The sequence below is a fragment of the Boleophthalmus pectinirostris genome, unplaced genomic scaffold (genome assembly GCF_026225935.1).
Source record: "Boleophthalmus pectinirostris isolate CB_2022bp ecotype Guang Dong unplaced genomic scaffold, ASM2622593v1 HiC_scaffold_10, whole genome shotgun sequence".
Taxonomy (NCBI): domain Eukaryota; kingdom Metazoa; phylum Chordata; class Actinopteri; order Gobiiformes; family Gobiidae; genus Boleophthalmus; species Boleophthalmus pectinirostris.
In genome coordinates, this window is record NW_026570971.1 from 2,085,753 (window position 1) to 2,112,420 (window position 26,668).

The window sequence follows — 26,668 nt, forward strand, 5'->3', positions numbered from 1 at the left end:
GTGTGTGTCTGTGTGTCGTGTGTGTGTGTGGTGTGCGTGTGCGTGTGTGTGTGTGTGTGTGTCTGTGTGTGTGTGTGTGTGTGTGTGTGTGTTGTGTGTGTGTGTGTGTGCATGGCAGCTGTGTATCTGTCAGTCTGTCCCAGGGCAGCTGTGGCTACAACAGTAGTTTCCATCACCAGGTGTAGAGTGAATGATTAATGCTGAATCATGATCTGTAAAGTGTCTTTGGGGACAAAAAAAAGTCTGTGAAAAGCGTTATATGAATGAAAACTTACTGAAAGACTTACTTACCTCCTGAGGGACACGTCCAGAACAGACGCTTGAGCCTCAACTGCTCCTCTCCATGTGGAGGAGCAGCGGCTCTACTCCGAGCTCCTCACTCTGTCTCTAAGGGAGACGCCCAGACGCCCTGCGGAGGAAACTCATTTCGAGCGCTTGTATCTGTGACCTTCTTCTTCCAGTCATTACCCAGAGTCATGACCAGAGGTGAGAGGAGGAACGAAGACTGACAGTAAATCGAGAGCTTCACCTTTGGGCTCAGCTCCTCTTCACCACAACGACCGATACAGCGACCGCATCACTGCAGACGCTGCACCTGTCCACCTGTCAATCTCACGCTGCACCTGTCCACCTGTCAATCTCACGCTGCACCTGTCCACCTGTCAATCTCACGCTGCACCTGTCCACCTGTCAATCTCACGCTGCACCTGTCCACCTGTCAATCTCACGCTGCACCTGTCCACCTGTCAGTCTCACGCTGCACCTGTCCACCTGTCAATCTCACGCTGCACCTGTCACCTGTCAATCTCACGCTGTCACTGTCACTCACGCTGCACCTGTCCACCTGTCAATCTCACGCTCACCTGTCCACCTGTCACACCTCCGCACCTGTCCACCTGTCACGCTGTCCACGCTGTCACACTGTCACCTGTCAATCTCACGCCACTGTCCACTGTCTCTCACGTCACCTGTCACTGTCATCTCTCGCCACTGTCACTGTCAATCTCAACCCTCACTCTGTCACCCTGTCAATCAAGTCCTCAACTCCGAGAACAACCCGACAGACTTGAACTCCTCCACTTGAGGCAGAGACTCTCCACCCGGAGACGACAAGACACAGAGAAGCTTCCGGTTCATTAAAACGAGCCTCAATTTGTAGGATAAAGGGCAATGAAAACTGTGTGGGCGGGGCTGTGTGGGCGGGGCTGTGTGGGCGGGGCTGTGTGGGCGGGTGCAGGTGCAGGTACATACCATGTCTGCTGCTTTCTGGTTTGACACTGATTTAAACGACGTGATTGGAGGAGAGACACTTCTGGTTTGAGGACATTTTATTGTGTGTGTTTTTATTGTGTGTTTATTGTGTGTTTTATTGTGTGTGTATTTATTGTGTGTTTTATTGTGTGTGTTTTTATTGTGTGTGTGTGTTTTATTGTGTGTGTGTGTGTGTTTTTTATGTGTGTGTTTGTGTGTTTAGGCTGTGTGATCTGGACCACCCACTTTTACGGCACAAAGACGTTTGGTTCTGGGACAGGAGCAGATCAGATCAGAGGCAAATGAAGCGATCAGAGGAAAAGCACAAACAACAAGAGGGAGTCAAAAGAAAGAAAGAAAAAAAATGACAGCACAGATTGAGAAACTCAGATCTAAACTAGGATTGTTGGTCTGCAGTCGTTTAGTGAACGAATCGACTGATGATGAGTCAAACTAAAACTCAAACCTCGGCCTTTGCTTTTTTTATTTCTGTTGAAAACATCAGCAATAGAAACTTGTCAGGTTTTTATTTAATTATTTAATATTTTACCAGGTAAATCGACTGAGAACAGATCCTCATGTGCGATGATGATCTGGTCGGTCATTTAAATGTCTGGATTAGTTTATTTTACATTTAATCTGTATAAAATAAAACTTTCTGTCTCTTCATTTCCCTGTAGGAGACAAAGTATAAACACTGCAAAAAACTAAATCTAGTCAAGTTTAAAGTGACTTGAATTAAGAAAGTTTGATCATGATTTGAGTAAATTTCACTTGAAAAGTAAAATGATCTGCAAGACTTTTTGTACTTAAAATAAGAAAATACATCTTGCTGCACTTAAAAAATAAGACAAACAACAACTTTTTGCATTTAATTTCATTTGCATAAATGAAACTGAATGTTGCTTGAATTAAGAAAAACACTTGTCAAACTGAATCTCCTCAAATAAAGTCAAATATTCTTAATTTAAGTCATTTTAATTTACCTAGATATAGTTTTTGTTTTTTTTTTTTCAGTGTAAAGTGTGAACTGGATTTAATCATGTTTAGTTTTGTTTTCAGTAACTGGTGATTTTTAAAATATTTTATAGTAAATGATGCACTTCTTTAATAAAATGTATTTATATTTAGACCAATATCACAACAGGAATAAATCAAATTGTTGTTCAAGTCAAGTTAAGATGACTTGAACTAAAAGAAGAGTTTTATCATGATTTGAGTAAATTTCAATTGACGAGTAAAATTATCTGCAAGACTTTTGTACTTAAAATATGAAAATACAGTTAAAATAAGAAAAACAACAACTTTTTGCACTTAAAATAAGAACCAAAATTGAATGTTGCTTGAATTAAGAAAAACACTTGTTTCATTGGTCGATAATTTGACTTGTCAAATTGAATCTCCTAAGATAAAGTCAAATATTTTTAATTTAAGTCATTATAACTTACCTAGATATTGTTGTTTGTTTGTTTTTTTTCCAGTGTAAAGTTTATATTTTCAAAACATGTCAGTTGGATTTAATCATGTTTAGGTTTTTTTTTTAGTAATTGGTGATTTTTAAAATATTTTTTGGAGTAAATGATGCACTTCTTTAATGAAAAGTATTTATATTTAAACCAATATCACAACAGGAATAAATCAAATGTTGATTTCACCAGATGCATGTCACACTGCAAAAAACTAAATCTAGTCAAGTTGAGTCTAGTCAAGACTTGAGTTAAGAAAGTTTGATCATGATTTGAGTCAATTTCACTTGACAAGTCAAATTATCTGCAAATGGAACTTTTCAAGTTGAATCGACTCAAATAAAGTAAAATATTCTTAATTTAAGTCATTTTTTAACTAACTTAGATATAGTTTTTTCCAGTGTAAAGTATAGATTTTCTAAAAATGTGAACTGAATTTAATCAGGTTTAGATTTGTTTCAAAACATAGTATCAGTAATTGGAGATTTTTCTGTATTATTATTTTTTTTTTTATAGTAAATGATGCACTTCTTTAATAAAATATATATATTTTTATAGACCAATATCACAACAGGAATAATATAATTAATATAAAATAATAAATAAGATAAAATAGTTGATTAGGATGCATGTACACAGCAAAAAACTAAATCTAGTGATGTTAAAATGACTTGAATTAAGAAAGTTTGATCATGATTTGAGTAAATTTCACTTGACAAGTCAAATTATCTGCCAGTGGAACAAGACTTTTTGTACTTTTTAAGTGGAATCGAGTCAGATAAAGTCAAATATTCTTAATTTAAGTCATTTTAATTTACCTAAGAGATTGTTTTATTTCCAGTGTAAAGTTTAAATTTTCTAAAAAAGTTAATTGGAATTAATTATGTTTAGATTTTTTTTAGTAATTGGTGATTTTTTAAATATTTTTATAGTAAATGATGCACTTCTTTAATGAAACTTATTTATATTTAGACCAATATCACAACAGGAATAAATCAAATTGTTGATTTCACCAGATGCATGTCACACTGCAAAAAACTAAATCTAGTCAAGTTAAAATGAGTTCAATTAACAAAATTTTATCAAGATTTGAGCTAATTTCACTTGAAAAGTCAAAAGATTAAGACTTTTTGTACTTTTCAAATGGAATCAACTCAAATAAAATCAAATATTCTTAAGTTAAGTCATTTTAATTTACCTAGATGTTGTTTTGTTTTGGAGTTTTTTTTCCAGTGTAAAGTTTATATTTACAAAAAAATGTGAATTGGATTTAATCTTCTTTAGATTTTTTTCAAAACATAGTATCAGTAATTGGAGATTTTTTAAATATTTTTATAGTAAATGATGCACTTCTTTAATGAAAAGTATTTATATTTAGACCAATATCACAACAGGAATAAATCAAATTGTTGATTTCACCAGATGCATGTCACACTGCAAAAAACTAAATCTAGTCAAGTTAAAATGACTTCAGTTAAGAAAATTTTATCAAGATTTGAGCTAATTTCACTTGAAAAGTCAAATGATTAAGACTTTTTGTACTTTTCAAATGGAATCAACTCAAATAAAATCAAATATTCTTAAGTTAAGTCATTTTAATTTACCTAGACACAGTTTTTTTCTGGTGTATTTTAAAAAAAATAGTAAAGTTGTCAGTCAATACAAGAAGATTTTCCTTTTAAATATAGATTTTTTCCAAGATAAGAACTGTCCAAACGTATTTTTGTCCTTTAAACTTTACTGAGCCCTGAGGGAAAATACTTGTGCATCATTAGTCTGAGTGGGTTTTACATAAATGCAGATTAGAAACACTGATCTTTACCTCGACACAAAGAACCAAAACCTGAATTGATACCGAAGTCGATTAACATTTGAAAAGGTTCTGCTCACACTTCAGAGTCTCTCGTCTTCATCACACGCTCGGCTCGGGACGGGGGACGGACTGTTTTTTGTTTTGCAAATCGCGAGTTTCTCCACGGGGAGGGAAGGGTTAACTCTCCTACACCTGTCCTACGAGGCACCTGTTTCCAGAAGCTCTCGACCAATCAGGAGGCGGGAGGGGAGGGGGGAGAGCCACGCTTTCTGCCAGAAATAAAAACGGGCCCAGACTGTGGGGAAAATCACAACACTTCTCTCACTGACAGACGTCTGAAGGAACAGAAACACTTGTGGAGACATGACCAAAGAGACTGAGTAAGTTTTGCTTTCGGGCTTTGAATCTCTCTGTAGACTTTGAGCTTCCGAGTTTGTTGAAAAAAACACTAATCATGCTTGAGTTTTGTCGATGAAACGTGAGATTAAATTCAAAGTATTTGCAGAAAAAGCACAACTGCGACGTCAGCTTTGAAAATGAATCACTGTCCAGCTTTAAGATCGCGAAATTTGACTTTAAATCAGCACATTTCAGTTTTATTTTTCAACTACGATTGTGTTTTTTGTTTTTTTTGCAACGGGACGCCTCTGAGAATTGAAGCTGGTTGACAAAAAAACTAGAAATCGATCCATAAGGTTTTAGTTGAACGCTGTTTCGGTTTGTGTTGTCACTAACCTTAGGGGGCCACCTCAGACAAAAGACGCCAGGACACTCGAATCTTCTCTCGGTTTGTCGAGCCCAGCGACTGCCGGTGAGAATTAAATTACATAATGGTTGAAACTTTAAACCCGGGAGCCCCCCTTTTCCCCCTTTTCCTCTTTCTCTGATGGTTTCTGCGTGGAGTTTAGAGGGGCTGAGGAGGAAGGATGAAGAGCAGGTGCTTTTTAAGGTTCCTAGGACTTGGCAGGTCGGGGTTTTGGTCGTTAATCCGTCTGTGGTTTGAGTGTTTGCAGTGCAGTGTGTCAACGAAAAGTCCTAAAACAAACCCGAGCCTCTGTCTTTGTGAAAGCGAGAGGAGAAGCGCCGGTAGTTCGGTCGACACTGCGGTCGACAAACTGGGAGGTCCTCACGTTTTTTTGAAGGATGTCGTTGAAAGAGGGATGCTCCTGGTTGTTTTGCAATCGAAACCCTACTTGCTCCGAGGGCAAGTACGAGCAGCAGCGTGAGCCAAAAGGGATTGTCACTCACTCCAGCCGCTGCATTCTTTCACTTCAACTCAGCTCATTTTCTTTAATTAACTTTCACAACTGGGCCTGGTCAAGCAGAAGTAAACAACAAGGCCAAAAATTTAATTCATCTGATATAAAACAGTATTGAACAGATACATATGTACTCGAGTTTATCAAACTGTTGACCTTTTTTCTGTTTCATTTTTGGTTCTAAAGTTCCATCTGTTTTAAACAGACCATGAATGAAACATGGAACAAAAATTATTTCCCAAATTTCAAAGACCTGAAAATCATGTAAATAAATGTTTGTATTTCATCATATCTTGTGTTATTCCATCTTTGAACTGTTGATGAAGGGACAGGATTTAAAACAAAAAAAAGTATTTAAAATGATAAAAAAATGTTCTTGGAAGGACTGACATATTTTATAGAAATAGTTTCTTTCATTTTGAAGTAATATTAAAGTTTTCAGAAGAAAAAAGTGACAAATGATGTAAAATCCTGCACCTTCTACTTGTTTGTACAATTTTCCCTCCGTTACTTTTCCCTCCGTTACCATGAACTTTCTTAATAAAAAATCTCATGAGTCAAAAAGTCAGAGGTTTTTCAACCTAATCTTGTACCATATGGTAGAAAACTATATGAAGCAAATATTCAAACCAGTTTGTTAAGGATGTGCAGTGTTGGGGAGTAACAGATTACATGTACCAGAGTTATGTAATCAGAGTACAAATGATGAGTAACTGTATTCAGGGATTTTCAGTTTTTCACATTTTTATTATTATTATTTTTTTTCAGTAATTCCACTCATTGACACTAAATGGACTTACACAGCAGGACTAAACCAGGATTTTTTCTTTTTAAACCAGGACTAAGCTGGACACTAAACCAGACTAAAACCAGGACTAAACCAGGTCTAAACCAGGACTAAACCAGAAAACCAGGACTAAACCTAAACCAGGACTAAACCAGGACTAAACCAGGACTAAACCAGGACTAAACCACACTGTGTGGACGTGTTTCTTCTTCTTCTATCAATAATATTTTTAATTTGGTTCAGTAAAATCTGGACTTTTTATTTTCTTTTATCAGACAAAACTTCTTATGTGAAGATTTCCTCGTCTTTGCTTCTCTGCAGTAAATCAAGTAATCCAAAGTATTCAGATTACATTACTCACTTTAAGTCATTTAATGGATTCTGTTACAAACTACATGTTGGGGTGTGTAATCTGTAATCTGTAGGGGATTACATTTTAAAAGTCACCTTCCCAACACTGAGGATATGTAAGTGAGAACCAAGAGTTTTCACTGTTTGGATTTATTGACCAAAAAGTGCTGCATATTTCATTCCCTCCGTTACCGACATGAGTTTTTACATTTTTTGTCTTGAACTTGAAAGAATCTCACAGGTTTAACTTGACCCTGTTGGAGTGTAACTCTTTCCTACATTCTGATACTTTACTTATTTCAATAGTTCCTCTAGTTTCTGAATAAGAGACATTTGAATGTCAAAAATCTGACCCTGTTTCCTCCGTTAACACTTGACTGAACTCATCTGTAGAGTCATTAAATCTGTGTGTTCTTCTTCTTCTCCAGGACTCTGGGTTTGGTCTATCAGAGTGAGAGCTTCAACTACAACCGTTACTTCAGCGTGGACGCGATGGACTCGTGGCCGTACGTGAACAGTCCGGCGCTGGAGCAGAACCACGCCAAACCCCGACTGCAGCCGGGGGACGACATCACGGCGATAACGATGCTCTACGAACAGTGCAAGGTAGGAAAACGCGTCGCAAAAACTGCAAATCCTCATCTGGATATTGACGTTTTGCTTCTTGTTTCTGACTGATTTGTCTTTTCCCAGAGCCAGAAAGAACAGAAAATGACCACGAACCGGCTCAGCGTTTGCAAACCCAGCGAAAGGTGAGCGAAAATAAAATGCAGATTTGTCCGTCAGATGAAAAAAAGAGGTTGAGCACTTCACTGGGTCATAAAAGAGCTCAAAAAAATAACGTTTTGACATTTAAAGGTAGTAAAAATACACTAAATATCAGTCTTTTATCCTGAAATCTGATTACTTTTCCTAAATTTGGCCAAAATACACAAAAATTACCTTATTTTAAATGAAGAAAATGGAAGTTTTAGTGAATCTTGAAACCGTGAACCTGCACAGACCGTGTTTGTGTGGATTTTTTAAGGAACAGTGTTGACAGAGTACACTATTTTGAGCTTCCCCAAAAGCCCCACGTTCCCGAAAATAGACACTTTTTGGTTTTTTTGAAGGAGCAAAGGGGAAATCTCAAAGCGGTGATGGTGCACAAAAGGAACAGAAAGTCAATTTTCTTCTAAGTTTGGACCCCACGGTTGTCTCAAACGTGCAAAAGAAGAACAAGAAAATACGAAAAACGTGCTCTTCCTGCTCTCTGAAACATAAATTTATTCATGCGGGACAGTTTATTTAAACACTCTAAATAAATCTGTAGTTCAAAATTTGGTTTAGACAGTCCAATTTAACCTGAACCGTACTGCGAAGGCTTAAGAAATGTAAAAGTTAAACAAAAAGTTGCTCTTAAAAATGCAAAAGTGTGCAAACCCGAGACTCTCCGACCGAATATGTTGAAAGTTCTTTACTCCACAAAGCGACACCAACATGTTTTGACCAATTTTTTTCTGTATTTTATCCATAAATGAAGTGACAGAACCAAATTGGTCGACTGTTTTCTCGCAAATAGAAGCTCCCCGCTCCCCTGCACGTGTAAATAAGTGATCAGACTAATCCCCAAATCAAACACAAACAGAGTTCACTATATTGAGATTCACCAAAAGCCCCACGTTCCCAGAAATCGACACCTTTTGGTTTTTGAAGCAGTGATGGTGCACAGAAGGAGAAGAAAGTCAATTAAGTTTTAAGTTCTAAGTTTGTTTTCGCTCGGGACACCACGGTTGTCTCAAACGTGCAAAAGAAGAACAAGAAAATACGAAAAACGTGCTCTTCCTGCTCTCTGAAACATACATTTATTCATGCGGGACAGTTTATTTAAACATTCTAAATAAATCTGTAGTTCAAAATTTGGTTTAGACAGTCAAATTTAACCTGAACCGTACTGCGAAGGCTTAAGAAACTTAAAAATTAAACAAAAAGTTGCTCTTAAAAACGTAAAATTGTGCAAACCCGAGACTCTCCGACTGATTTTACTAAAAGTTCTTTACTCCACGAAGCGACACCAACGCGTTCTGACCAACTTTTTCCTGTATTTTATCCGTAAATGAAGTGACAGAACCAAATTGGTCGACTGTTTCCTCGCAAATAGAAGCTCCCCGCTCCCCTGCACGTGTAAATAAATGATCTTAGTGACTAATTCCCAAGTCAAACACTTCGCTGATTGTTCCAGTTCTCTTCCCGTCCGTCCTTTCTCTTTCTTGTCACTCCTTCATTCCTTCGTCGAGTGTCCGCGTCGTTAGAAACTCCATCCCTCAGCTACCGGCGGTTGTGCAAACGGACGGGGGATTGTGCGCAGAGAAACTCAAACAAAGACGAGAGAAACGGTGGGATTAGAGGCCAAATATTCCCCGAGACGAATGAAAAGCTCTGACCTAAAATCTCACATTAAACAGACAGAAGCGTGTTTATTTGGAGTGATGGAGGATTACGTGACTCGTTTCAGCATTACTCATCTTATTGTCTCGCTTTTTCTTTTTTTTTTTTTTTTTTTTTATTGGATCATTTGTGGCAAACAAAAACGAAACAAAAGTCGCCAAACGCATGAACAACAAGTTTGTGTTCACAGCTCCACTCACTGTACAAATAAATAAACAAAATATAAACTAAAACAACAAAACTCAACACACAATTCACCAACTCCAGAGCTCAGTATTTTCCAAAACACAACAGTCTATACGTTTTTTTGAAACGTTTCTACAGTGTTGGACTGTTAAATTATTATTATTATTATTATTATTAATCATTGCGCCGAATATTTTACAAACCAAAATCTCTACCAGAAATTTCTTTCTTCCTCATTTTTATTTTATTATTATTATTATTATTATTATTATTATTTTATTATAAATTATTTTATTTATTTATTTAATTTTTTTTTTTTTTTTACTACTTTTTTTTTTTTTTTATTCTCATTGTAAGTATTATTTGTTTATCATTTATGATCGTGTGAAATAAACTACAATGAGAATTTTAAGAAAAATGTAAGGATTATTTGTTTTTTGTTTATGGTCGCGCAAACTAATAATAATGTCAACGAAAGCGAAAAAGTTCATCGTTTATGATTGTGCGAAATAAACTACAATGAGAATCTTTATTTAAAAATGTAAGGATTATTTGTTTTCGTTTATGGTTGTACGAACTAATAATCACGTTAACGAAGGCGAAAAAGTTCATCGTTTATGATCGTGCAAAATAAACGACAATGAGAACTTTTTTTTTTTTAATTTAAGGATTTTAGTTTTTTGTTTATGGTCGCACAAACTAATACTAACGTTAACAAAAGCGTAAAAGTTATTGTCTCTCTTTTGTAGAACACCTTTCGCCAAAAACGGGCTGGACGCGTCTTCCACGATGTTGAAAATGCTGTCGGACGCCGTTCCCGCCGGTTACTCCCAGGACATGCTGTGCTCCAAACCCATGTCCGCGCCGCACACCGCCGCCGCCGCCGACACCTACACCACGCTCACCAGCGTCATGGCCGACACCTACGACAAACACGAGCTCAACAACATCTTCGACTCGCTGCTGCAGCGGTGGCCCGAGAACTCCGCCTTCCCCGACCCCAGCCCCGAGGTGAGTCCAGACCGGACTTTACCTTTTACAAGAACCACCGCCAGATTATCTGGTAAAACAAGGTCGACTCAAGCACCTTTTTTATGATTATCCACCAAACGTACATCATAAACAACTTCCTAATCCTGGTTTTAGATCTGGTTTACACCTGGTTTAGTCCTGGTTTTAGTTCTAGTTTAGTCCTGGTTTTAGTTCTAGTTTTAGTTCTAGTTTAGTCCTGGTTTAGTCCTGGTTTAGTGCTGATTTAGAGCTGGTTTAGTCCTGGTTTTAGTTCTAGTTTAGTCCTGGTTTAGAATGGATTTAGTCCTGGTTTTAGATCTGGTTTTAGCTCTGGTTTAAGTTCTAAGTTAGTCCTGGTTTAGAATGGATTTAGTCCTGGTTTAGACCTGGTTTAGTCCTGGTTTTAGTGCTGGTTTAGACCTGGTTTAGACCTGGTTTTAGTTCTAGTTTAGTCCAGGTTTTAGTTCTAGTTTAGTCCTGGTTTAGTCCTGGTTTAGTGCTGGTTTAGACCTGGTTTAGTCCTGGTTTTAGTTCTGGTTTTAGTTCTAGTTTAGTCCTGGTTTAGACCAGGTTTAGAGCTGGTTTAGTCCTGGTTTTAGTACTGGTTTAGTCCTGGTTTAGTCCTGATTTAGAGCTGGTTTAGTCCTGGTTTTAGTTCTAGTTTAGTCCAGGTTTTAGTTCTAGTTTAGTCCTGGTTTAGTCCTGGTTTTAGTTCTGGTTTTAGTTCTAGTTTAGTCCTGGTTTAGACCAGGTTTAGAGCTGGTTTAGTCCTGGTTTTAGTACTGATTTAGTTCTGGTTTAGTCTTGGTTTAGTCCTAGTTTAGTTATGGTTTTAGTCCAAAATGTGAAAACAGGAAATTCCCGCCATGTAATCCATATATTTCAACAAAGTAACTGTACTTTTATTTATTTTTTATTTATTTATTTTGTTTTTTGTTTCTTTAGCCTCTTCCGTACCCCGACCCGTTCCCGGAGGAGCAGTCCAGTCCGGTTTACTCCGGCTCCTACATGGGTTCGCCGCGGGAACATTTCCGGAGCGAGTTCCAGTTTTCTCTGGGGGCTCCTGCCGCGGCGCCGTACAAATCCAGCGAACTCCCCATGGTTTACCTGAACAAAGGCCAGTTCTACCCCGTCACGCTGCACGGAGTCGACCGCGCCTCCGGGATCACCGCCTCCAAAGTCAAGGTAACAACGAAAGGAAGGAAATCCGGTTTGTACGGAAGCCGAGAGGGGCCGCAACAAACGCAAACGACAACACGACAACAACAAACAAACACAACAAACGCAAACGACAACAAAACAAACACAACAAACGCAAACGACAACACAACAAAACAACAAACAAACACAAACAACACAAACAACAAAACAAACACAACAACGCAAACGACAACACAACAACAACAAACAACAAACGCAAACGCAACAAAACAACAACAAAACAAACACAACAAACGCAAACGACAACAAAACAAACACAACAAACGCAAACGCAAACACACAACAACAAAACAAACACAACAAAGCAAACGACAACAAACAACAACAAAACAAACACACAAAGCAAACGACAACACAACAACAACAAAACAAACACAACAAACGCAAACGACAACACGAACAACAACAAAACAACAAACGCAAACAACAACACGACAACAACAAAAAACAAACAAACAACAAACACACAACAACAGACACAACAAACGACAAACGACAACACACAAAACAAAAACACAACAAAAAAAAACAAACAAACAGCAAACACAACAAAGCAACAACAAAACAAACACAACAAACGCAAACGACAACACAACAACAACAGAAACACAAAAAAAACACAACAAACGCAACGACAACACACACAACAACAAAACAACAACAAACGCAAACGACAACACAACAACAACAAAACAAACACAACAAAACGCAAACGACAACACAACAACAACAATAAAAAACACAAACAAACGCAAACGACAACAAAACAACAACAAAACAACACAACAAACGCAAACGACAACACAACAAACAACAAAAACGCAAACGACAACACAACAACAACAAAACAAACACACAAACGCAAACGAAAACACAACAACAAAAAACAACAAACGCAAATGACAAACACAACACAACAAAACAAAACACAAACAAACGCAAACGACAACAAAACAAACACAACAAACGCAAACGACAACACAACAACAACAAAAAAACACAACAAACGACAACACAACAACAACAGAAAACCACACAAACGCAAACGACAACACGACGACAACAAAACAAACACAACAAACGCAAACGACAACACAACAACAACAAACAAACACAACAAACAGACAACACAACAACAACAAAAACAACAAACGCAAACGACAACACAACAACAACAAAACAAACACAACAAACGCAAACGACAACACAACAACAACAAAAACACACACAAACAAATGCAACGACAACAAACAACAACAAACGCAAAATGACAACAAAACAACAACAAACAAAACACAACAAACGCAAACGACAACAAAACAAACACAACAAACGCAAACGACAACACAACAACAACAAAACAAACACACCAAAGCAAACGACAACACAACAACAACAAAACAAACACAACAAACGCAAACGACAACACAACAAAAAACACAAACAAACGCAAACAACAACACGACAACAACAGAAAACACAACAAACGCAAACGACACACGACAACAACAGAAACACAACAAACGCAAACGACAACACAACAACAACAGAAACACAACAAAAAAACACAACAAACGCAACACAACAACAACAAAACAAACACAACAAACGCAAACGACAACACAACAACAACAGAAAACACAAAAAAAACACAACAAACGCAAACGACAACACGACAACAAACAAAAAACACAACAAACGCAAACGACAAACACAACAACAACAAAACAAACACAAACAAACGCAAACGACAACACAACAACAATAAAAAACACAACAAACGCAAACGACAACAAAAACAACAAAAACAAACAAACAAACAAACGCAAAACGACAACACAACAAAACGCAACAAACGCAAACGACAACACAACAACAACAAAACAAACACACCAAAGCAAACGACAACACAACAACAACACAACAAACGCAAACACAACAACAAAAAACACAACAAACGCAAATGACAACACAACAACAACAAAACAAACACAACAAACGCAAACGACAACAAAACAAACACAACAAACGCAAACGACAACACAACAACAACAAAAAACACAACAAACGACAACACAACAACAACAGAAAACACAACAAACGCAAACGACAACACGACGACAACAAAACAAACACAACAAACGCAAACGACAACACAACAACAACAAAAAACACAACAAACGACAACACACAACAACAACAGAAAACACAACAAACGCAAACGACAACACAACAACAACAAAACAAACACAACAAACGCAAACGACAACACAACAACAACAAAAAACACAACAAATGCAAACGACAACAAAACACACAACAAACGCAAATGACAACACAACAACAAACAAAACAAACACAACAAACGCAAACGACAACAAAACAAACACAACAAACGCAAACGACAACAAAACAAACACAACAAACGCAAACGACAACACAACAACAACAAAAAACACAACAAACGACAACACAACAACAACAAAAAACACAACAAACGCAAACGACAACACAACAACAACAAAACAAACACAACAAACGCAAACGACAACACAACAACAACAAAAAACACAACAAACGACAACACAACAACAACAAAAAACACAACAAACGCAAACGACAACACAACAACAACAAAACAAACACAACAAACGCAAACGACAACACAACAACAACAAAAAACACAACAAACGCAAACGACAACAAAAAACACAACAAACGCAAACGCCGCAACAAATACAAATGAGACAACACAACAAAAAGCCACAACACACCAAAAAAAAGCCACAACAAACCAAAAAAAAAGCCACAACGGAAACGAGACTCTAGTTTCATGGAAACACCGCAACAAATACAAATGCAACAACACACAAAAAAAAGCCATAACACACCAAAAAAAAAAAAAAAAAAAAAGCCACAACACACACACAAAAAAAAAGCCACAACAAACCAAAAAAAAGCCACAAACACACCAAAAAAAGCCACAACGGAAATGACCGCGGGACTTTAAAAACATATTAATAAGCCACAACGGAACAAATAACGATAAAACAATAAATTACTTTTACTTACGTTTCCAACTTCTCCGTTCCTTTACTTTTCACGTTGTAGTTCTTCTTCTTCACTTGCCGCTTGATCGGTCCGTCGGAAAATAGAGTCCCGCAGTCACTTCTGTTGTGGCTTTTTAATGTGTTGTGGCTTTTTAATGTGTTGTGGCTTTTTAATGTGTTGCGGCATTTGCGTTTGTGTTGCGCCGTTTGCATTAAAATAGAGTCTTGTTTCCGTTGTGGCTTTTTTTGGTTTGTTGTGGCTTTTTTTGTTGTGTGTGGCTTTTGTATTTGTTGTGGCTTTTGTATTTGTTGCGGCGTTTGTGTTTGTTGTGACCCTCTCAGGCTTCCGTAGGTTAAAATGGTTTGAAGGGATCCCCTGACTTCACCACACTCACCGAATTTGTTTCTCGAAGGGTTGAAATGTCGGGTAAATGCTTCCAAGTTGGTCACCTCACATTGTTGTTAGTTTGTTAGATTGTTTGTCTTTTTCTCTCTCGATCTTTTTTTTTTTTTTTTTAATAAAAGAAAAAGTCTGAAAAGGAATTGATCTTTCTGAAATATCACAGAAGGTAAAGATGCGAAGCTTTTCTAATAAAAACATAAATGGAAAAAAAAAATTGTAGGACTAAACCAGGACTAAACCAGGACTAAACCAGGTCTAAACCAGGTCTAAACCAGGTCTAAACCAGGTCTAAACCAGGACTAAACCAGACTAAACCAGGACTAAACTAGGACTAAAGCCAGGTCTAAACCAAGTCTAAATCAGGTCTAAACCAGGACTAAATCAGGACTAAATCAGGTCGGTCTAAACCAGGTCTAAACCAGGACTAAACCAGGACTAAATCAGGACTAAACCAGGTCTAAATCAGGTCGGTCTAAACCAGGATTAAACCAGGACTAAACCAGGACTAAACCAGGACTAAACCAGGACTAAACCAGGTCTAAACCAGGTCTAAACCAGGCCTAAACCAGGACTAAACCAGGACTAAACCTCTCTCTCTCTCTCTCTCTCTCTCTCTTTTTTTTTCTTGTTGTAAAAAAAAAAAAAAGTGTGAAATGGAATCTGATCTGGATCTGAAAATATCAACCTTTTTTTTTTTTTTTTTTTTTTTTTAAGAAAAACATAAATGAAAGAAAAAAGAAAAAAAATGTCTTGAACGACTCAAAGTCTCAAAGTTGCTTCAATATTTTACACCTTCTTGAAACTAGATTTATAAATTCCCTGCGTAATAATTCACTGAGTCAGAGCGTCAAGTCGTTTATTTCCATCGTAAAACTCAGAGTTTTTTTTTTTTTCCATTACATTTGGTCCTGCCTGCAGTTACATAAATAATCACCTTCTATTGTTGGTGAGTTTCATCCCTGCGCCTGATGAATTCACACATTCTTTGTCTGTCAGTCAACCGGCCCTTCCCAAACCCTCCCAGGAGTCGCTGACTAACTCCAGGTACATGTGGGCAGGTGCGACTCAACGCTCCTGACGCTGGTGAAATCCAGACTCAAGACCAACAGAACCAGAGAACCAGAGAACCAGGACTAAACCAGGTCTAAACCAGGTCTAAACCAGGTCAAAACCAGGACTAAACCAGGACTAAACCAGGACTAAACCAGGAAAACTAAACCAGGTCAAACCAGGACTAAACCAGGTCTAAACCAGGACTAAACCAGGACTAACCAGGACTAAACTAAAACCAGGACTAAACCAGGTCTAAACCAGGACTAAACCAGGACTAAACCAGGACTAAACCAGGACTAAACCAGGTCTAAACCAGGACTAAACCAGGACTAAACCAGGACCAGGACTAAAACCAGGTCTAAACCAGGTCTAAAACCAGGACTAAACCAGGTCTAAACCAGGACTAAACCAGGTCTAAACCAGGTCCAGGTCTAAACCAGGACTAAACCAGGACTAAACCAGGTCAAACCAGGTCTAAAACCAGGACTAAACCAGGAACTAAACCAGGACTAAACCAGGACTAAAACCAGGTCTAAAACCAGGACTAAACCAGGACTACTAAACCAGGTCTAAACCAGGTCTAAACCAGGACTAAAACCAGGACTAAACCAGGACTAAACAGGTCAAACCAGGTCTAAACCAGGACTAAACCAGAACTGAACCAGGACTAAACCAGGACTAAACCAGGTCTAAACCAGGTCTAAACCAGGTCTAACCAGGACTAAACCAGGACTAAACCAGGACTAATCCAGATCAAAACCAAGACTCAACCAGGACTAAACTAGGTCTAAACCAGGTCTAAACCAGGTCTAAACCAGGTCTAAACCAGGTCTAAACCAGGTCTAAACCTCTCTCCCTTTTTTTTTTTTTTTTTTTTTTTGGTTGTAAAAAAACGCGCTGCACTTCTCCTTATTCCAGCCGCTGGTTTAATCCAGGCTAAAGAGCAACAGAACCGTGACCGATTTTTTCTGAACGTCCCGGTCGAGGTGCAGGTGGGGAGGAGGTGGGGGTGGAGGTGGAGGTGGAGGTGGAGGTTGAGGTGGAGGTGGAGGTGCGGCGCGACACAAGACTTTCCTTTGTTGGAGACGAGAATAAACACAAACAGAGCCGTTCGCCGCGGACAATGTGAGGAGAATGGCCGGATTTGGAGTGACAAATGACTTTGGAAACGGGCAGTTCCGCGCAGAAACACGTATCCTGACTGTGTCCCGTTTTTTGTTTTTGTTTTTTCTTTTCCCAGACCGTGGTGATGGCCGTGTTCGAAAACGACAAAACGCCCGAGATGCAGCTGAAGTTCTGGAATCACTGGCACGCGCGACAGCCCACGATCCGGCAGAGGGTGATCGATATCGGTAAGAGGCGTTATCGATCAAATAAAACAAACATGAGCGACACAGTTTGATCATTTCATGTGTTTGTTTTTTTTTTTTTTTTGTCGTTAACAGCCGATTACAAAGAGGTTTTCAACAGCATCAGTAATGTGGAGGAGGTGGCCTTCAACGCTCTGTCCTTCGTGTGGAACCCAAACGAGGAAGCCAAGGTAAATGTCCATCATCCAGTTTCTAAACAGAGACTATCAGACTTCCTTCACCCCAGACACGTCCTCCTGCTGCTCCAGTGGGACCCCGAGGTGTTCCCAGGCCAGTCCAGCGCACAGGTGTCAAACATAAGGCCCGGGGTCCAGATCCGGCCCTCCAAGACCTTTAATGTGGCCCTATATTTAAATTATATTTTCTATTAAAATCTTGTTAATTTTCTGTGGTGTTTATCACAGCAGCGTCTCTGTACGTGGCCCCTCCCACCAGAGCAGCACAAATGAAGACTTGTCTCCACTTTTCTCATGTTGGACATTTTTCTGATGAGGGTGTCACGGTCAACAGTCAAAATGATCGTCCTTTAAGAGCGTTTGGAAAGAGACAAGTGCAGGATTTTCCCAAAAAAATGGACTTATTCCTATTTGCAAACAAGTTCATGTTAAAACTTTGTGTTGAAATTACATTTTTCTTAAAGTTTCAGGTTGTTCATAATATTATAATATTTTGTAAAAGAAAGAGTTCATCAGTTAAAAAAGATTTCTGTAATAGATTTGTGTTTCTCTGCACAAATATTTGAACTTATTGTTATTTTTGGGGTTTATATGACATGAGTTTTCTGATCCGGACACTTTGGGATCAAAGTCGGTTGGACACGACCCCGGAACAAAATGAGTTTGACTCTCCTGCTCCAGTGTGTCCTGGTTCTTCCCCGGGGCCTCCTCCCAGTGGGACATGAACACCTCCTGAGGGACACGTCCAGGAGACATCAGAACAGATGCTCGAGCCTCAACTGCTCCTCTCCACGTGGAGGAGCAGCGGCTCTACTCCGAGCTCCTCCTGTGTGACTGAGCTCCTCACTCTGTCTCTAAGGGAGACGCCCAGACGCCCTGCGGAGGAAACTCATTTCGCTTGTATCGTTGATCTCGTCCTTCCAGTCATTACCCAGAGTCATGACCAGAGGTGAGAGGAGGAACGAAGACTGACAGTAAATCGAGAGCTTCACCTTTGGGCTCAGCTCCTCTTCACCACAACGACCGATACAGCGACCGCATCACTGCAGACGCTGCACCTGTCCACCTGTCAATCTCACGCTGCACCTGTCCACCTGTCAATCTCACGCTGCACCTGTCCACCTGTCAATCTCACGCTGCACCTGTCCACCTGTCAATCTCACGCTGCACCTGTCCACCTGTCAATCTCACGCTGCACCTGTCCACCTGTCAATCTCACGCTGCACCTGTCCACCTGTCAATCTCACGCTGCACCTGTCCACCTGTCAATCTCTCGCTCCGTCCTCCCCTCACTCCAGAACAAAACCCCGAGATACTTGAACTCCTCCACTTGAGGCAGAGACTCTCCACCCGGAGACAAGACGCCTTTTTCCAGTCGAGAACCAAGACCTCGGACTTAGAAGAGCTGATCTTCACCCCAGACGCTTCACACTCGGGTCAAACCGGGCACAGTGTTGGTGAAGTGTTTTGGGGAAGTGTGCGTCGCGTTGGGAAGGTGTAAGAGGAGTGGCAAACAAAGGGAGCGGAGGAATGTCAGATATGCACAAGGCCCCGGGGTTCGTGTCAACGCACCCGGCGAGAAAAAAACACAGGCGAGAGGGAAAGGACTAAACCAGGACTAAACCAGGACTAAACCAGGTCTAAACCAGGACTAAACCAGGACTAAACCAGGACTAAACCAGGACTAAACCAGGTCTAAACCAGGACTAAACCAGGACTAAACCAGGACTAAACCAGGACTAAACCAGGACTAAACCAGGACTAAACCAGGACTAAACCAGGACTAAACCAGAAACCAGGTCTAAACCAGGACTAAACCAGGACTAAACCAGGTCTAAACCAGGACTAAACCAGGACTAAACCAGGACTAAACCAGGACTAAACCAGGTCTAAACCAGGACTAAACCAGGTCTAAACCAGGACTAACCAGGACTAAACCAAAAAACAGGACTAAACCAGGTCTAAACCAGGACTAAACCAGGTCTAAACCAGATCTAAACCAGGACTAAACCAGGTCTAAACCAGGTCTAAACCAGGACTAAACCAGGACTAAACCAGGACTAAACCAGGTCTAAACCAGGACTAAACCAGGACTAAACCAGGACTAAACCAGGACTAAACCAGGTCTAAACCAGGACTAAACCAGGACTAAACCAGGACTAAACCAGCTAAACCAGGACTAAACCAGGTCTAAAGGTAAACAGGACTAAACCAGGACTAAACCAGGACTGGTTTAGAACTGCAATGCTTAAAATGTTTGCAGTAAGTTTATAATTTGTATGTAGAAGTAGTAAATTTCTTTCTTCTTTTGCAACTTTGGTAGAAAAAGTCCAACTACACGTTTAAATTCTGTCCAACTGAGCTTCGACAGTTTTTTACTCCGGTGTCTGAGTCAAATATCTACGTACGGCTAAAAATAATAATTATTACTTCAGCTTCCCCTAGTGTTAATTCGACTTCGCTTGGTGTTAATTTAACTTTCTTTAGTGTTAATTTGGCTCCTCCCACCACCACTTCAAACTCTCACCAGAGAAGAATCTTAAATTAACTCAAATAAAGTGTAAAAATAAAACACCTCTGTGTGTTGTTTAGTTAAATCAGGATAACCCTTCAAAGTGTTATCCATTTACTCTCAAAATGTTAATATAACTCTTGATTTCAGGGTTAAACAGGAACTTTGGTCCATTTTACACAGATTTCTGCGTAAAATAGTTGTTTATAGAGTAAATAAGGGTTGTTTTTAACACAAAAAAGTGTTATTTCAAGTATTTGAAAGTTAAATGTGGGTTTGAGTTGGGCTTATTTGGCAGAGTTGAAATGGTTGAAGTTAATTCAACATTTTTGGAGAAGTTAATTAACTCCAGAACAGATTAGACTTGAGGAAATGTTAAAATTGATTCTGTGAGAGTTGATTTTAACACTCCAGTTGTTGATGTTTATGACTATGAATGTACCTTTTATGTTGTTTTTTAACTTTTGTATGTGAAGTTATGCCTGATGTAAACTTAAATTTAAATGAAAAGCTTTAGCAGAGTAAAACTAAATAATATTTTATCTTTTGAAAGGTAAAAAAAAGTCCTGAAATGGGCCCATAAAGAAGAATCAGAAACCAAAGAAAAGTCCAGATATAGATTCAGTTCCTTTTCTCTGCAAACGTCTTCTTAAACCTGATTCTGTGAGAGTCAAATTTAACTCTCAGTTTGTTGTTGTGACAGGATTCCCGGCTGATTTTCTTGTTTCTTTTCTTTCTGCAGGTTTACATCGGCATCAACTCCCTCAGCACGGACTTCTCGTCGCAGAAAGGCGTCAAAGGCCAACCTCTGAATCTGCAGATCGACACTTACGACTTCAGCTCGGGGACGAACCGCCTGATCCACCGCGCCGCCTGCCAAGTCAAAATCTTCTGCGATAAGGTACGACGACGAGACGCATCGTGCAAAATAACCCGAACCCGGTGCCGTTGGAGTTTTGTTTAAACGCCGGCGGTTTTGTTTGTAGGGCGCAGAGAGAAAGATGAGAGACGAGGAACGGAAGAGGTCCAAGAGGAGGGGCAAGAGCGTCGACGCCAACGGTGAGTCGGGAGATGATTTTGGGAGATTTTCTACGTCTGCAAAACGTGACGGAAGCCGAGAGGCGTCGCGACAAACGCAGACGTCGCAACGAATACAAATGCGACAATACAACAAAAAGCCACAACACGTTAAAAAGCCACAACACACCAAAAAAAGTCACAACGGAAACGACCGCGGGGACTCTATTTTAATGCAAACGCCGCAACAAATACAAAAGCCACAACACAAACGCAAATGCCACAACACATTAAAAAGCCACAACAAACCAAAAAAAAGCCACAACACACCAAAAAAAGTCACAACGGAAATGGAAATGGAGTCCCGCTGTCATTTCTGTTGTGGCTTTTTTTAATGTGTTGTGGCTTTTTGTTGGTTGTGGCTTTTTGTTGTTGCGGCGTTTCCGTTTTGTTGTGACCCTCTCGGCTTCCGTAAAACATGACTGAAACTTTTTACAACAGCTTGAATGAAATATTATTATCTTGATTAAAGTACAATTACAGTTTCAATTCAAATATAAGAAAAAAAACCAATATCTAAGTAAGTTAAAAATGACTTAAATTAAGAACTTTGAACATTATTTGAGTCGATTCAACTTGACAAGTCAAATTATTCACCAAAGTTTTTATTAATTCAAGCAACTTTTCGATTTTGTTTCTCACTTGTCAAGTTGAATCGACTTTAAGTCATTTTCATGTTTTTTTTTCTAGTGTATCAATAGATAATTCAAGTTGTCATAATATTAACTTGACTAGATTTTGTTTTTGACTTTTTGTACTTAAAATATGAAAATACATCTTTCTACACTTAAAAAATAAGAAAAAATAACAACTTTTTGCGGTTAAAGTAAGAAACAAAATCGGAAAAAAAAACTCTTAAAACAAAAACTCTTTTTCGATTGGTAGATAATTTGACTTGTCAAATTGAATCGAATCAAATAAAGTCAAATATTCTGAATTTAAGTAATTTTAATTTACCTAGACATTGTTTTTTTTCAGTGTATTTAAAAAACTGTAAAGTTATCAGTCAATACAAGAAGGTTTTATGTTTAATTGTAGATTTTCTCCCAAGATAAAAACTGTCCAAAAGTATTTACTGATCCCCAAAGAAAAAATGACTTGTGCATCAACAGTTTGAGTCGGTTTTACATAAATGCAGATTAGAAACAAGTAAAATTATCTTGATTTAATTCATTTGAATTGTTTTTTCCAGTGCACTGACAGACTCAAATCTAGTTTAAATCAATTCTTAGTTAAAGTATTTCAAGTATTTTTCCATTATTATTATTTACAGGCAGTGTTGGGGAGTAACAGATTACATGTACCGGAGTAATCAGAGTACAAATTATGAGTAACTGTATTCAGTTACAGTTACTGTTTCAGTGAGTGTTTTTTTTTTTTTTTTTTTTCATAATTTCAGCATTAACCAGGACTAAAACCTGGACTTAACCTGGACTAAACCAGGACTAAACCAGGACTAAACCAGAACTAAACCAGGTCTAAACAAGGACTACACAAAGGACTAAACCAGGTCTAAACCAGGTCTAAACCAGGTCTAAACCAGGACTAAACCAGGTCTAAACCAGGTCTAAACCAGGTCTAAACCAGTCTAAACCAGGTCTAAACCAGGACTAAACCAGGACTAAACCAGGTCTAAACCAGGACTAAAACCTGGACTTAACCTGGACTAAATCAGGACTAAACCAGGACTAAACCAGAACTAAACCAGGTCTAAACAAGGACTACACAAGGACTAAACCAGACTAAACCAGGTCTAAACCAGGTCTAAACCAGGTCTAAACCAGGTCTAAACCAGGTCTAAACCAGGTCTAAACCAGTCTAAACCAGGTCTAAACCAGACTAAACCAGACTAAACCAGGTCTAAACCAGGACTAAAACCAGGTCTAAACCAGGTCTAAACCAGTCTAAACCAGGTCTAAACCAGGACTAATCCAGAACTTAAACCAGGTCTAAAACCAGGTCTAAACCAGGTCTAAACCAGGTAAACCAGTCTAAACCAGTCTAAAGACTAAAACCAGGTCTAAAACCAGGTTCTAAACCAGTCTAAACCAGGACTAATCCAGAACTAAACCAGGTCTAAAACAGGATTTAACTGGACTAAATCCTGCTGTGTGGACGTGTTTCTTCTTCTTCTATCAATAATATTTTTAATTTGGTTCAGTAAATCTGGACTTTTTATTTTCTTTTATCAGACAAAACTTCTTATGTGAAGATTTCCTCGTCTTTGTTTCTCTACAACAATACAAATAATCCAAAGTAATCAGATTACATTACTCACTGTAAATAATTTAATGGATTCCGTTACAAACTACATTTTGGTGTGTGTAATCTGTAATCTGTAGGGGATTACATTTTAAAAGTCACCTTCCCGACACTGTTTACAGTATTAAAAGTTGGTCTACATATAATTTTTTATATATTACGTCATATTTGTACTTAAATAAATTGTTTGTATTTTTTTATTTTCAGCAAACAAGAGCCAAACGAGCGGCTCCGGCGAGTGCACGTTCTTCCAGAGCGTCGAGGATCATGTGACGGTTCCGGTCCTGTTCATCCCGGAGACGCACCTCTCCAGCATGCGAGGATCTGTGAGTTTTTTTTCTTTTTTCTTTTTTTCCTTTTTTCAGCTGCAGGCGGTGGGATTCCGGACGGGGAAAACCGAAAAAACCGAGTGTGGGAAAGTATGTGTCAGGGAAAAGGGGAAGGCGAAGGCAGAAGCGAGGCGAAAGAAAAAAAAAAGAAAAAGTCTTGAGTCGAAACTGGGCGCCCGGAGTACAAGCCGCTACAGCTCCGCGTGCGCTCGGGTGAAGTTCTAGGGGCTTACGGAAACACCTGCCGCGCTCGCTGGGACTATGGCGCTTAAGTCTTGTGCAAACAGTTGTGTCGGGGCAGGTCAGTTTTCCCACGATTGTCATAAAAGAATGGACCAAACGGAATGGATGGTGCGTCTTGAATCCCAGCGTCGTTGGTTGGTTCGTTCGTTTGTTTTTCAAAATAAAAGGAAAAATAAGAAACAGAAAGAACAACGGTCTCCAAAATAAAAATGAAAAAAAAAAACAAAAACAAAACAGATAATGATTTGTTTTTTCAGTTTTTGATTTTGTGTTTGGATGAAAAATGGGGAAAACTGATAATGGACTGAACCAGGATTAAACCAGGACTAAACAAAGACTGAACCAGGACTGAACCAAAACTGAACCAGGACTGAACCAGGACTGAACCAAGACTGAACCAGGACTAAACCAGGACTAAACTGGTCTCAGTCCCAGTTTGGTCCTGGTCTCAGTCCCCATCTCAGTCCTCTTGTTAGTTCTGGTCTGGTCCCGGTCTGGTCCCAGTCTCAGTCCCGGTCTCAGTCCCGGTCTCAGTCCCCGTCTCAGTCCCCGTCTCAGTCCTTGTCTTAGTTCTAGTCTGGTCACAGTCTGGTCCCTGTCTCAGTCCTAGTCTGGTCCCAGTCTTAGTCCCACTCTCATTTCAGATCTTAGTCCCTGTCTTGTCCCAGTCTGGTCCCAGTCTCAGTCCCCATCCCAGTCTTGGTCTTAGTCCCGGTCTGATCCTGGTCTGGTACCGGTCTCAGTCCTGGTCTCAGTTCTGGTCGAGTCCTTGGCTCAGTCCCAATCTGGTCCCAGTCTCAGTTCTGGACTGGCCTTGATCTCTGTCCCAGTTTGTTCCCAGTCTGGTCCTGGTCTGGTCCCAGTCTTAGTCCTGGTTCAGTCCATTATCCGTTTTTTCCATTTTTCATTTAAACACAAAATCAAAAACTGAAAAAACGAATCATTATCTGTTTTTTCATTTTAGTTTTGGAGACAAATAATGAAGAAAATCGTTGTTTTGTTTTTTTTCATTTTCCTATTTTTGGTTTTATTTTGAAAAACTCCTGCACAAATAACACACAGATCACCTCGTCTTGGCTGGAATCCGATCAGAATCTTTAAATCAATGCCGTTCTTTATCTCAGTAAACGAACCGTCAGGACTGATGTTCTGAATCTCGTAGAGGAGCCGAGCGTCTTTCATAAAAAAATAAAAACTCAAACTAGTATCTTGGCGTCTGTGAGTAGTTCTGGGAAATGCAGAAGTGTCTGTGATAACAACACGGACTCCAAACCCCGGTCTGATAATGCGGTTGCTCAATGCTTCGTTTCCAGCTCTAATCTCACTTTTCATCTTTGTCTGTTTCTAGGCCACTCCTCTGGAAGAAAGCGAAAGGTAAGAGCTGGAACTCCTGCACCTTCACCTGCACCTGCACCGACACTCCCGGCCAAAAGTTTCAGAACACCTCACGCGTTTTTCCACTTGTTTATCGCGATTCAGGTCGAGCAAGTCCAAAGAAGAGCTTGGAATTGTTAGAAAAGTAAGAACGGAACAGACAGAGGTGAAAAAAAAATGATAAAAGTTAGAAAACAAAAGTCCAAGCTCTGACAAAACGACCTCAAAAAAAAAAAAAAAAAAAAAAATCATGGTTTTATAATAGGAACGGCTTATAAACATCAGAAACTACATCTCCCATGATGCATTTCAGCGCAGACAACATGAAGAAATATGTTTTTTATTTGAATTCTTCGGATTACGAAGGAAATAATTCGCGCCAAAATCTTGTCAAGTCCGAGCTCTGACAAAATGACCTCAAAAAAAAAAAAAGAACAAGATGATAAAGTTTGAAAACGTGGAGTGTCCAGAACAGACTCCAGACTTTGGCTACGTCTGGACAGAAGACGCAAAAGTGTCGTCGCGTCTTCGCTTTTTATTCCGCGTTTAGGAAATCTGCGTGCATACGGCGACGCAAAAGTATCATCAAAAGTCTCAAAATAATATCGTGGGCTGCCACAATATATAACGAATCACAAGTTCCTTTGCTTAAATCCTGTGTTCTTTAGTAGGAACGGCTCATAAACATCGGAAACTACATTTCCCATGATGCATTTCAGCGCAGACAACATGAAGAAATATGTTTTTTACTTGAATTCTTTGGATTATGACGGAATTAATTCACACTAAAATCTTGTCAAGGTCTTTTAAATGTAAAAGTGTCCCGTTAAGATACAAAACAAAAGTCCGAGCTCTGACAAAAGGACCTCAAAAAAAAAAAGGATGGTAAAGTTTGAAAAGGTGGAGTGTCCAACACGGACTCCAGACTTTGGTCACTTTGGTTTGGACAGAAGACACAAAAGTTTCGCCACGTCTTCGCTTTTTATTCTGCATTTCGATGAGTGTTTTTGGCAGGAAATCTGTGTACATACGGTGACGCAAAAGTGT

General features: G+C 39.2%; 1 protein-coding gene across 1 annotated transcript in view; it reads left to right on the forward strand.

The window, feature by feature from the left end:
- Positions 1-4,840: 4,840 nt before the first annotated feature.
- The window catches only part of grhl3 (grainyhead-like transcription factor 3), a 28,683-nt gene continuing 6,855 nt past the window's right edge, over positions 4,841-26,668 (forward strand). The window contains exons 1-11 of the mRNA XM_055158822.1: positions 4,841-4,910; positions 7,356-7,533; positions 7,621-7,679; positions 10,290-10,551; positions 11,497-11,736; positions 17,519-17,630; positions 17,724-17,818; positions 21,079-21,237; positions 21,323-21,395; positions 23,883-24,001; positions 25,596-25,621. Coding sequence (XP_055014797.1) covers positions 4,894-4,910; positions 7,356-7,533; positions 7,621-7,679; positions 10,290-10,551; positions 11,497-11,736; positions 17,519-17,630; positions 17,724-17,818; positions 21,079-21,237; positions 21,323-21,395; positions 23,883-24,001; positions 25,596-25,621 — 1,340 coding nt within the window. The 5' untranslated portion in view covers positions 4,841-4,893. The remainder of the gene's footprint in view (positions 4,911-7,355; positions 7,534-7,620; positions 7,680-10,289; positions 10,552-11,496; positions 11,737-17,518; positions 17,631-17,723; positions 17,819-21,078; positions 21,238-21,322; positions 21,396-23,882; positions 24,002-25,595; positions 25,622-26,668) is intronic.